Source organism: Rhinopithecus bieti, unplaced genomic scaffold (genome assembly GCF_001698545.2).
Source record: "Rhinopithecus bieti isolate Rb0 unplaced genomic scaffold, ASM169854v2 scaffold_905, whole genome shotgun sequence".
NCBI lineage: Eukaryota > Metazoa > Chordata > Mammalia > Primates > Cercopithecidae > Rhinopithecus > Rhinopithecus bieti.
The window spans coordinates 2,036,041-2,048,233 of record NW_016803348.1 but is presented as its reverse complement, the minus strand read 5'-3'; the positions used below and the strand labels follow the sequence as shown (position 1 = coordinate 2,048,233).

General features: G+C 34.2%; 1 protein-coding gene across 1 annotated transcript in view; it reads left to right on the top strand.

Moving 5' to 3' along the window:
- The first annotated feature begins 6,093 nt into the window (after nucleotides 1–6,093).
- The window catches only part of FDCSP (follicular dendritic cell secreted protein), a 10,098-nt gene continuing 3,998 nt past the window's right edge, over nucleotides 6,094–12,193 (top strand). The window contains exons 1-2 of the mRNA XM_017879224.1: nucleotides 6,094–6,202; nucleotides 11,240–11,296. Of these exons, the coding sequence (XP_017734713.1) occupies nucleotides 11,240–11,296 (57 nt within the window). The 5' untranslated portion in view covers nucleotides 6,094–6,202. The remainder of the gene's footprint in view (nucleotides 6,203–11,239; nucleotides 11,297–12,193) is intronic.

Genomic DNA, 12,193 nt, shown 5'->3' with positions numbered 1-12,193 from the left:
GTCAAGAGTTCAAGACCAGCCTGGCCAAAATGGTGAAACTCCATCTCTATTAAAACACAAAATTAGCTGGGCATGGTGGCAGGTGCTTGTAATCCCAGCTACTCTGGAAGCTGAGACAGAGAATTGCTTAATACCAGGAGGCAAAGGTTGCCGTGAGCTGAGATCATGCCACGACACTCCAGCCTGGGCGACAGATTGAGACTCCTTCTCAAAAAAAAATAAACTAAATGATTGTAAAAGGGTAAGAGATTTGCCCAAGTTAAATCTAGATGGGCATGATTCAGATCTATATGCATTACTCCTCAGGCCTCTCTCTTAAACTCTTGCAACTGGGAAAAATATCTACTCAGCAGAGTCACAGGAAGACTGTCGACAGAGCTCTGTGTAATACAGACATGGCACCAGTACAATAAAACATGTTTTATATCAAAATACTTATGGTCTAGTCAAACATTATAGAAAATATATATGATAGTGTGTAGAAAGGGGTCTTTAATTTTTGGTGGATTCATATTTAAAGCAATATTAGTTTTAAATGGAGATATTATATATTTTGCAAAGAGAAAGAGAAGTTTAGGAAAAGGTTACATAGGCAATTTGTAATATATACAAAATATAGACCTTTCTACCACTTAAGCCATGAGGTATATAAAATTATTAATAAAACTTGATATACATTCAAATTATACTGGTAAAACCATATGTTATGAGTGTGGGGGACAGTTAACAAGCAGGGCTTCTCAGCTGTTGCTCTTCAGGCTTCAAGCTATGATATAAATGACAAAAAAAAAAAAGCACTAAGAAATGTCCAAGACAAGTACTGAGGAGCTTAAATCCTTCACTCAATATTTATGAAGCACATAGTTGGTGCCAATGTAAGCCGAGCCCATTTCAGTGAGCAGTATGGTGGACATAGGGCTGTCTGGTAGTGGCTCTGGCAGTGGTTAGTAAGAAATCTGGGCATGAGAACTCTGCAACTACTTCCGTTTTTACAGCTGGGGCCAAGTATGCCCTAGAGATTCAGGAATTGACAGCTCTTCAGATTCTACAACATTGACACACAGGGTTCTAATTATTTTGTAGGAATCCACAGATGCTAAGTTGACTTTTAGTTGAACGCATAATGTTAGGAGAGGTTTTAATGAGAATTCATGGATTAATTTGCATTTATTCTCTTAGAAAGTCTCTCACAGGCTTTTTAAAATTAAGAATTGCTCCTTAGTATTAACATATATGTGAGCCTGGTAAAGGTCAGATCATTTATCACGGTTTCCAATTCACAGCAGAGAAAGATGATTGCCTAAAAGGTATGCATGCTTTGAATTTTTGCAAAATCCATAGGCCAAAAGATATGAAATAAAATATTTCTGCTCTCTTATTGTTGTAATAGTGAGTTAGTCCACTGATAAGGCTTCCCACAGTGGGCATTTCCCTAGTACTAATGTCTAATCCTTTAATGATAATGGTGCCTTTGTATTTAGTAAGTTGCTTAACCTCTTCCAGTAAATAATTCTCATCCCTGTAACACCCAGTCTGAGAATATAATGGTTGAAAGGGGAATTACAGAGAGTTCATTTAATAAATTCCAATGACTACACAAAAATCCCCTCTTTAATTCAGCCTCTGGTCATCTATCCACTCCTTGAATATCTGCATAGATGGATGTTTTCGTTCTTTAAAAAGTTTTTCTTATAGGGTAATTTAATAACTTGACAAATTAGTTTTTACTTCTTCCATCTGAATCCCCCCAAATAAACGTATGACTTTTTCATATAACATGTCCAACCTCTTTCCTGTGAAGCAACTCACAACTTTTCTTTCCAGTAAAACATCCTGGTTACTGTTCCTTCAATTGCCCTTGCCTTTTAAGGACAATCATGTACTAAAGAATTTGCAGAGGGGATTTTTGTAGCTGTAACTTTTACATTGTTAGGCTTTTCTATATTTTGCATTCTTGCCAATTGAATTAAGATTCACACAAGAAAGCAAACCCAGCTTCTACTGCATAAGTTCAGCCAGGATTACAGTTAGTTAGACAATACTGGGAGGTTGTGTGGAGGTCACATAACCAGATTGCCAACCAGAAAGAATAATTACCCCTACCTGACACTACTTGGTTTCAGAATTTGCCTACTTACATTCAGATTTCATTAACATATTAAGCCACTATCTTATTCCAGTTACTACTTAAGTGGCTTTCATATACCTTTAGATTAGCCAGTGAACCTATGTATCTGAGGACCCCTGAAAATGGGTGGCAGCAAGAAGTCTGATCTACTCAAAGCTACACTTAAAGGATATCCTGAGCCAATGCCTCTGATGCTGCAGAAACCACCATTAATGGCGTCAGACACATGATTAGTGCTTTTATACCTTTCATTTCATTGTATTCTCAATTCCAGAGACAATTCCCTTTAGAGATGAAAATTGAGACTCAGAAAGCCTGATTTGTCCACTTACAACTAATAAAGATGAAGATTTAAATATCTAAACACAGTCTTATCTGTGAAATCTGTAGTTCGTCCTAACTCATTTAGCTTAGAGCTATCCATCCTTGACTTCATTATTCCTACTGCCTCATGGTGGCTACAATTTTAGTAACAGGATAGTCACAGATTTAGGCAACAACCTCCCGGCTTGATCAGAACTATTTGTGGGCCAACACAGATGGGAGACAAAGATCAAGAAAGGAAAAAGTGCTCACTGGAATCTAGTTCTATACAGGAAAGATGAATGAACATAAGAAATGTATAGCTTCTTTTGTTGGATTTTATATCAAAGTACTTTTCTGAGGAAAATAATACAAACCTTCCACAAATCCAGAGCTGACAGCTTCACCTTGAAAATGAACCACAAAGGTCATTTCAAGTGTAGCTAATAACTAGGGAATGTTCAATGAAAACTGTTTATTCTCTTCCTCAGTTACTCAAATTCACTGTTAAAATAATGTGTAAAGGGAGATTGTCCTAAAAAACTAGCAATTTTTATTTTCTTTGAAGATAAAACATGGCTAAGAGAGGAATATTCCTTCAATACAGCTGACAATTATTTACTATCTGCAATGTGCACGACACAACATTTGATATTATGAAGTCAACATATTAAATTAAATATTTAAAATACCTTTAGCTATACACCAAGGTATGAAAACTGAGTCTCATGGTTTGCCTACATGTTTGCACATGGATAAGGATCGACCTTAATTTCTGAAAACTCTTTTTTTTTTAATGTAACCGAAAAGAATGCTTTTATACAAAATCCTGGGATATTTTCATATTAAGTCATATTTTTATCCATTGGGGCAAAATTATATTACAAACAATAGCAACAGAAAGTATTGGGTAGTTGTCCAGTGAACTCCATTACAACAACTTCAATTGTTCATACAAATTAGCCTTTCTTTTTCTAGAATGGAGTCCTCTGATCTTCTTATTCCTTTCAAAACACAATTCCTTCTTGTTTTTCCAAGTATATTAGGAACTAGTCAAATGCATATTTTTGCACAACAAATGTTTATTAATTACCTGTCATGGGGCAATCATTATGCTAGGTATCCAACACCTAAGAATTTAAAATGCATCATCCTTGCCCTAATGGAGCTTAGAAGCCAATGAGGAAGAGAATGTTTCAGTAAAATAATTTTCCCCAATATTGTATTTTTAAAAATTTAAACCTTCAAGTGAGTAAGAATACAATGAGCAGTTTATTTCGTTTTATAGATTGTTAGTATTCTGCCACTATTTAAATCCTTCTCTTTCCATTGAGAAATGAATTTTGTGGGTCACTACTAGAATTTAAGAGATATAAATTAGAATAGAATGAAAGACATGTAAGAAACTAGATTAGAACATACCTGAAAAAATTGAAAATTTCAGTATGTTCCTCATGTAAACAATATAAAATTATTTTATTAAATCCTTGTCCTAGTTGTGTGTGTATGTGTGTTTGTGCAGACTGAGTTATGACGTATAATGCATATTTTACTGTGGCTTTTATTTTTAAAACTTTGAAAGCCACTTTAAGGATCATTATAGCATTGCTGTGGAAGATAGCTTGAAGAGGAAAATACTGGCGACAGGGACTCTATATAAGAGGCTACTATAACACTCTAGGAGAGAATGAGAAACCAAACTAAGGAAAAGACAAAGAAGATGGAAGAGATTTATTCCAGAGCATTATAAGAAGGAAAAAGTTAACGACTATTTGATGTGGAAGAGAAGGCACAAGAAAAAAACAGGATGAGTCTTAGATTGATTGCTTGGATAACTGAGTGATTGATGATCATCAGCTGAGAGATTACATAAAAGTGAGGATCGTATTAAGAGGGAAAAGTAGTAAGCTAGGTTTTGAATAGGTTGGGTTTGATGTTTTGATGCTTATTCAGTTGGATACAAGACTGTGGGTAATTAGAGAAGAGTTTTAGCTGAAGGCAGAGCTTAAGGAGTCAGAAGTAGATTATATTATAAGAGAAAGTGAAGAGTAAGAAAATAAACTGTCAAGTATAATAAATCAAAGAAAAAGAATCAGAAAATAAGACCTATGGTTGCTACTAAAAGAAAAGAACATGAAAAATTGGCTTAAAGAATCCACGGAAGAGAAAAAGAGATTTCTAGATGGGAATAGTCACAGTTAAATGTCAAAAGAATTGAAGTAACACAAGGACAGAAAATCATTTATGGTTTTCACAATTCAGTAGCAATTGCCAACCTCTATTAGAGCAATTTCAGATAAAAGAAATTGAAGTAAAACACATTGAAAGACAGGTTTTAGGTAAGGAAATGGATAATACACACACAGACACACACACAGACACACACACAGACATACACACACACACATCTGTAATTCCCAGCCCTGGGGAAATGTACTGTGAGCCCCAAATTGATCAAAACAGAAAACAATATACAGTAACATACCAGGTTTAATATGTTAAGTTTCTGATTCAGGTAGTTTTCTTTAAATCATTGAGATAAGATTAAACATTAAGGTAGAGGTAAAGGAAGTTTAATGTTTCTCTGACTTTGTACTGATTTTTCTCACCTTCTGTTACAGTGACAGTATAAGGCACTAGTTATAAATGTGGGTTTTAGAACCAAATGGCTGGTGCTCAATTCAGTATCTGCCAGAGACTAGTTATAATACCCAAACTGATTACTAATATTCTTGCTTCTCAGTCTCAGAATGGGATGGTGTTGATCATAGTACTTTCCTCTTAAGGTGGTTTGGGGGATTTAATTATATTATCTATATAAAGCATTTAAATTTGTGCTTCAGCACTTGAAGTTCTCAAAAAAAAAACTTAGCTGTTATTATTTTTCTGAGTTCCCTTGAGAACTGATTTCTAGAAAAAATAAAAAGAAGAAAAGGGACTTTGATGCACTACTACTACAATCTGAACTATATAACCTCTTTTGAAGTAGAACTTGAACTCAATAATAGAATATTCTTGAAAGCTCTCAAATGAGTTAAAGCTCAAATTTTATGACTCTTGTAAAAGGCATATACAACATGCATGCATATTTAAGGTAATTCTTGAATGTTTTGTGGACTCTAGTTTCTAGTCCAGCACTTAACGATGATACCCTTTCTGTTGCAAGTGAATTTTTAGTTGAGAAACAGAGTATAGTGTTCCATAAGGTAAACAAGATGCTGTGGTGCTCCAAAAACACAATTCACTCATCTATGAAGCTCTAATCCTGATAATAAAATGAAGAAGCTGAAAGCAGAATCATGCAAAAGATTTTAATCCCATCTTTAATGATTTTTAGATTTTCTATTTTCTTAAGATTCCAGCACTATCAAATATGCTTTGCAATAGATTATAATCAATACCAGTAAAATGCTTGGAGGTATTTTAAATTGTGGGAAGTAAAGGAAAAAAATTGTGAGAGTAGACAACGGAACAACAACATGTAAAGTGATAAGCTTCAAATATACAAGACACAAAATTTGGAGGAAAAAAACACAAAAGATTTTGGTATTTGGTAGTTTCTATGAAACTAAACTTTGGTTATTCCCCAATTTCAACATAGTGTGATAGTTGGTGAGTAATAACTGATCCTATGGGAGAAGCCTTTAAGCCACAGATTTCTCCAATCCATTATACCTTCGAGTATATAAAACAGCTGCAATATTTCAGGGCCAGACACTTGTCATTTCTTATAACAGTGTCGGAGACAGAGAACTGACTGAAACGTTTGAGGTAAGAAAGGTCTTAAATATCATTGTAAACTAAGATTGTATATCTATTTTGTAAATATAAATATATAGCATCTCTCCATATATTTTTCTTTAAATCATAAAAATTTAAATTATTGAGACTGTCATGTAATGGTTGCTTGAATTTGTAGACTTAGTAATTAGAAAATCATTTTTAGTATTCTGTTTGCAAAACTTTTTTTTTTTAAATCACTATCTTGTTGCAGTAAATATTTATTTTAGAGTGACCATAAACAAATATTTGTAGGAGCGGAATCCTGGTTGGGGAGAGTGCGGACAGAGTGAGACAACAGAGCCTCAGGTTTATTTTTAACTTTGTGGCCATCAGGTCAGCAAAGAGAGGGAACGTGCACCGCCAGAGATTCTCTAATGTCTGAGCAAGAGCCAATTTCTTTGGCCTCCTCTTTTATCTTTAAAATATATGCAGTACTTACATTCCATTCCATAATATTTTATGTTGATTTTAATATAAAAGTCATTTGTCTTTCCCATAAATTCTTGAATAAAATTAGTTTTCTAGGAAGATGCATCTAATTTATCTGGGGTATCATTTATTCTATAGCACACAGCAATAAACTGCCATGGGTATCATGACTTGATAAGTATAAAAATAAAAGGAGATATCTGGTAATTATGCCATGTCCTGATTCTAAGATATGATCTGGAAGAGTCTGTGATGTGCTTTATTTACTTCTTTGCTTAATGTAGTTTTCAATAATTCTTGAAACCCGTTGAAAGAAATTGTAAAGGCCCTGCTTGAATTCTATCCTCTCTAAAACTATTTCCTCAACCTGTCTCTTTCTTCTTCTAAATACTCCCAATATTTTGCAATTTCTACATATGGTATATATCACACCATATTGTATTGTATTATAGAAATATCTGTAACTGTCTTCCATGTGGAAGTCTCATATGGAAAAAATTATGCTTTCTCATTGTATCCCTGAAAGCACCCACCACAATGCTTTGCACATAGAAAGTAGACTATGTATATGTATATGTATGTGTGTGTCTGTGAGAATGTGTGAGTGTATGCATGTGAGTGTTTGTATAATTTTTTACTCTTGATTTCCTATATTAACAATCTGCCTGTAGAAGTCTGAACTTGACTGGAATTTTACATTCCTGTCTTCTCAAAATTATTAGATTATCTGGTACTTTTTTGAATTTGAATTCAAATTTTGATTAACATCAGAAAATAAAGGCAGAGATCAAAATGTTGCTACATTTTTTACGCTGTGTTCTTTTGTCTTATAGATATATAGGAAACATCAAAAGGTGATAAAATTTCCCTAGAATCTCCACTATCTCAAAGGCACTTCAAAATGATAATGACATTAAAAATTGGCATTTTCCTCAATGTAAAATATTAAATTAAATAATCTTTAGAAAACTTTGTAATGTATTTACCTATAACAATGTAACAGTGAGATTAAAAGATCCATAAATCAGGGACTTTCCAAACTGATATTACAGGCAAACTTCAGAGATACTGCAGATTCAGTTCTTAACCACCACCATAGAATGTGTATCACAGTTAGGCAGGTCAAGTGAATTTCTTGGATTCCCAATGTACATAAAAGTTATGATTACACTATAGCATTATATGTTAAACATAATAGCAGTATGTCTAGAAAACAACATAAAATCTTAATTAAAACATACTTTATTGCTCAAAAGTACTAACAATTATCTCAGTCTTCACTGAGTCATAATCTTTTTGCTGGTGGATGGTCTTGCCTTGATGTTGATGGCTGCTGACTGATCAGGGTGATGGTTTCTGAAGGCTAAGGTGGCTGTGGCAATTTCTTAAAATAAGTCAACAACAAAGTTTGACACATGGATTGACTCTTCCTTTCACAAAAGATTTCTCAGTAGCATGCGATGCTGTAGCATTTTGGAGCACGTGAAGCATTTTGCCCACAATATTTCTTTCAAAATTGTACTCAATCCTTGAAAACCCTGCCACTGCTTTATCCATTAAGTTTATGTTTTTAAATCATTTACTGTCATTTGAAAAATATTTCACAGTGTCTCCACCAGGAGTAGATTCCATCTCAAGAAACCACTTCCTTTGCTCATCCATAAGAGGCAATTTTTCATTCACTCAAGTTTTACCATTAGATTGAAGCAATTAAGTCACATGTTCAAGCTTCACTTCTAGTTCTCTTGCTATTTCCACCACATCTGCATGTTACTTCCTTCACTGAAGTCTTGAATTCCTCAAAGTCATCCACAAGAGTTGGAATCAACTTCTCCCAACCTCCTGTAATGTTGATATTTTGGCCTCCTCCTATGAATCACAAATGGTCTTAATGGCATCTGGAGTGGTGAATATTTTACAGAAGGTTTTTAATTTACTTTGCCCAGGTCCATCGAAGAAATCATTGTCTTTGCCAGCTTTGGCCTAACAAAATGTATTTATTCAATAATGAAACCTGAAAGTCAAATTTACTCTTTGATCCATGGGCTGCAGAATGGATGTTGTGTTACCAGGCATGAAAACAACATTCATCGCTTTGAATATCTGCTTCAGAGTTCTTGGGGGCTCAGGTGCATTTTCAATGAACAGTAATATTTTGAAAAAAATACTTTTTCCTAAGAAGTGAGCTGACAACATTTAGTAAACCATGCTGTGCTAGATGTACTGCCATCCAGGCTTTGTTGTTCCATCCATAGAGCACAGGAAGAGTAGATTTAGTATAATTCTTAATGGCACTAGGATTTTTGAAATGATAAATGAGCATTGGCTTCCATTTAGGAAACCAGCTATATCCCTTAAAAAGAGTCAGCCTGTCCTTTGAAGCTTTGAAGCCAGGCAATGTTTCCTTCTCTTTAGCTATGAAAGTTCTAGATGGCATCTTTTTCCAAAATAAGACTGTTTCATCCACAATAAAAATCTATTACTTATTGTAGACACCTTCATCAGTGTTCTTAGATTTTCTGAATAACGCTGCAGCCTCTATATCAACACTTGCTGCTTTATATTGCACTTTTATGTTATAGCCAATCTCTGCTGGCTTCTGACTTTTCTTCTGCAGTTTCTTCACATCTCTCGGGCTTTGTGCAATTAAAGAGCATAGGGGCCTTGTTCTCGATTAGGCTTCTGCTTAAGAAAATGTGCTGGCTGGTTTGATCTATCCAGACAACTAAAACTTTCTCCTTATTGGAAACAAGACTCTCACTTTCTTGTCATTCCTGTGTTCATTGTAGTAGCAGTTTTAACGTCCTTCTAAACTTTTCCTTTGCATTCACAACTTGACTAACTAGTTGCTGCAAGATCCTCCCTTTCATCTTATCTTGACTTTTGACATTCCTTCCTCACTAAATCATTTTTACCTTTTGATGTAAAGTAGGAGACATGTGACTCTTCCTTTCATTAGAACACTTAGAGGGTATTGTAGGGTTATTAACGGGCCCAAATTTAATATTCTTATATCTCAGGAAATAGAAAAGCCTGAGGAGAGGAAGAGATACCTGGGAGCATGGCCAGTGAGTGAAGCAATCAAAACATTCACAACATTTGTCAAATAAGTTTGCCACTTATTTTTCTCATAACAGCCCCAAATAATTGGATCAAAGTAACACCACCAAAGATCACTCATCACAGATCACCAGACAAGGTATAATAAAATCTTATTACATATTTATAATGTCTTATAGATATTAAAATATATTATAATACTGAAAACTACAAAATATTGCTAGGATTACCAAAATATGACACAGAGACACGCAGTGAGCATGTGCTGTTGGAAAAATGGTGCTGATAGACTTGCTAGAGGCCGGATTGCCACAAATTGCCACTCAATTTGTAAAAAACAAGATATGAAGTGCAATAAAATGAGGTGTGCCTATACATACGCAACACCTAGAATAACATCTCATACTTAATCAGTTATCAAGAAAAACTTTATAAACTAATAAATTAACAAATATGAGGCAAACTTCAAGAAAAGTCCCATAGCTAATCCACATTTTAACTTGATTGCCTTTCCCAGAACCCCCAACATGTTCTCTAGCATATACTGCATTCACACCATGACAAAGAAGAGGATTAATGCCTAATGATACCATCCAATACAGAAAATTTCCCATTATTATTTCAAATCCAGTAATATGCACGTTTATTGTATTAATGACAAATATTTGTAAATGCAAGTGTTCTATGTTTCATTGTGTACTCCATTATAAAATTATTGAATAAATCTTTAATTTAGCTCAGTTTTCTCAAATATAATATTAATGATATTGTAATTGATACATTTTAACAGTGTGTGTGATATGATAAGGAATCTACAGTGAAAATTAAAATACAACAAAATGCTTTGGAAAAGTTCTTTATTATTTATTAAATAATAAAACTTGAAAGTCAAAATTACTCTTTGATACATGGACTGCAGGATGGATTTTGTATTAGCAGGCATGAAAACAGATCCTTCTTCACATCATGGACTTTTTGGGGTTGCCTGGAACGAGTGCAAATAAATCTGTCACCTACACTACTTTCATGGACATTAGTATAAGGAATGTTGAACTTTCTGAGATCACTAAATTCAAACTTACTTCTTACTTCCAAACTAACATTCTTACTTCCAAAACTAACATTCTCTGTATAACCCAATGCATTATTTCTTCCAGAAACTATGTACTTTACAAGTACATAGAAGTATTATTCTTTTATTTTTTATTTTACGTTCAGGGATACATGTGTAGGTTTGTTACACAGGAATTATTATTCTTAAATAATATGTGAATGCTTATTTTTAAAGCAACCGGTGTAATATAGTTATGAAATTACAAAGCTCCTTTTATTTGATCTTTAAAAAGTTCTTTATTAACAAATAGATTGATTCCCTACGATTTTAAGTGACTTGCTCAAACTCAAAGAGCTATTTGTCAAATAATTCGTACTTTAACTGGATCTTTTGAATTCATAGTCTTTTTGCTGACTTCTAGGATATTTATGAATAAAATGAAAGTTCTTCTTATTTTGTATTTTATTTACTCCATTTTGCAGATGAAGAAAGTTCTCCTTCTGATCACAGCCATCCTGGCAGTGGCTGTTGGTTTCCCAGTAAGTATCGATTTCTACATTCTAAAATATTTATGTATAACCATGCACCGCATATTTCTGTCAACCAGGAACCATATATACAAGGATGGTCCCATAAGATTATAACAGAGCTACCAAGTGCAGTGGCTTATGCCTGTATTCCCTGTAATTTGGGAGGTCAAGGCAGAAGAATCACTTGAGCCCACAAGTTCAAAAGCAGCCTGGGCAACATAGCAATCTTACCTCTCTTAAAAAAAAAAAAAAATCATGATGAAGTTGAAAACCTCCTACCAGCTAATGATACCGTAGCCATCATTATGTCATAGGGCAATGCATTAGTCATGTGTTCATGTGTTTGTGATGATGCTGGTGTAAACAAACCTACCCTCTGTCAGTCATATGAGAGTAGAGCACAAAAAATCATGCACAGTTCATAATACAATAATAAACAACTATGTTACTGGTTTGTGTATTTATTGTACTATGCTTTTATCATTATTTTAGAGTTTACTCCTTCTACTATTTTTTTAACATTAACTATAAAACAGCCTCAGACACGTCCTTCAGGAGGTATTCATAAGAAAGCATTATTATCATAGGAGATGATAGTTCCACGTGTCTAACTGCCCCTAAGACCTTCCAGTAGGACAAGATGGGGAGGTGGAAGGCAGTGATATTGATGACCCTGACCCTGTGGAAGCCTAGGCAAATGTATATGTTTGTGTCTCAGTTTTATTTTTTTTCTTTTTTTTTTTTAATTTTTTTATTATACTTTAAGTTCTAGGGTACATGTGCATAACGTGCAGGTTTGTTACATATGTATACTTATGCCATGTTGGTGTGCTGCACCCATCAACTCGTCAGCACCCATCAATTCATCATTTATATCATGTATAACTCCCCAATGCAATCCCTCCC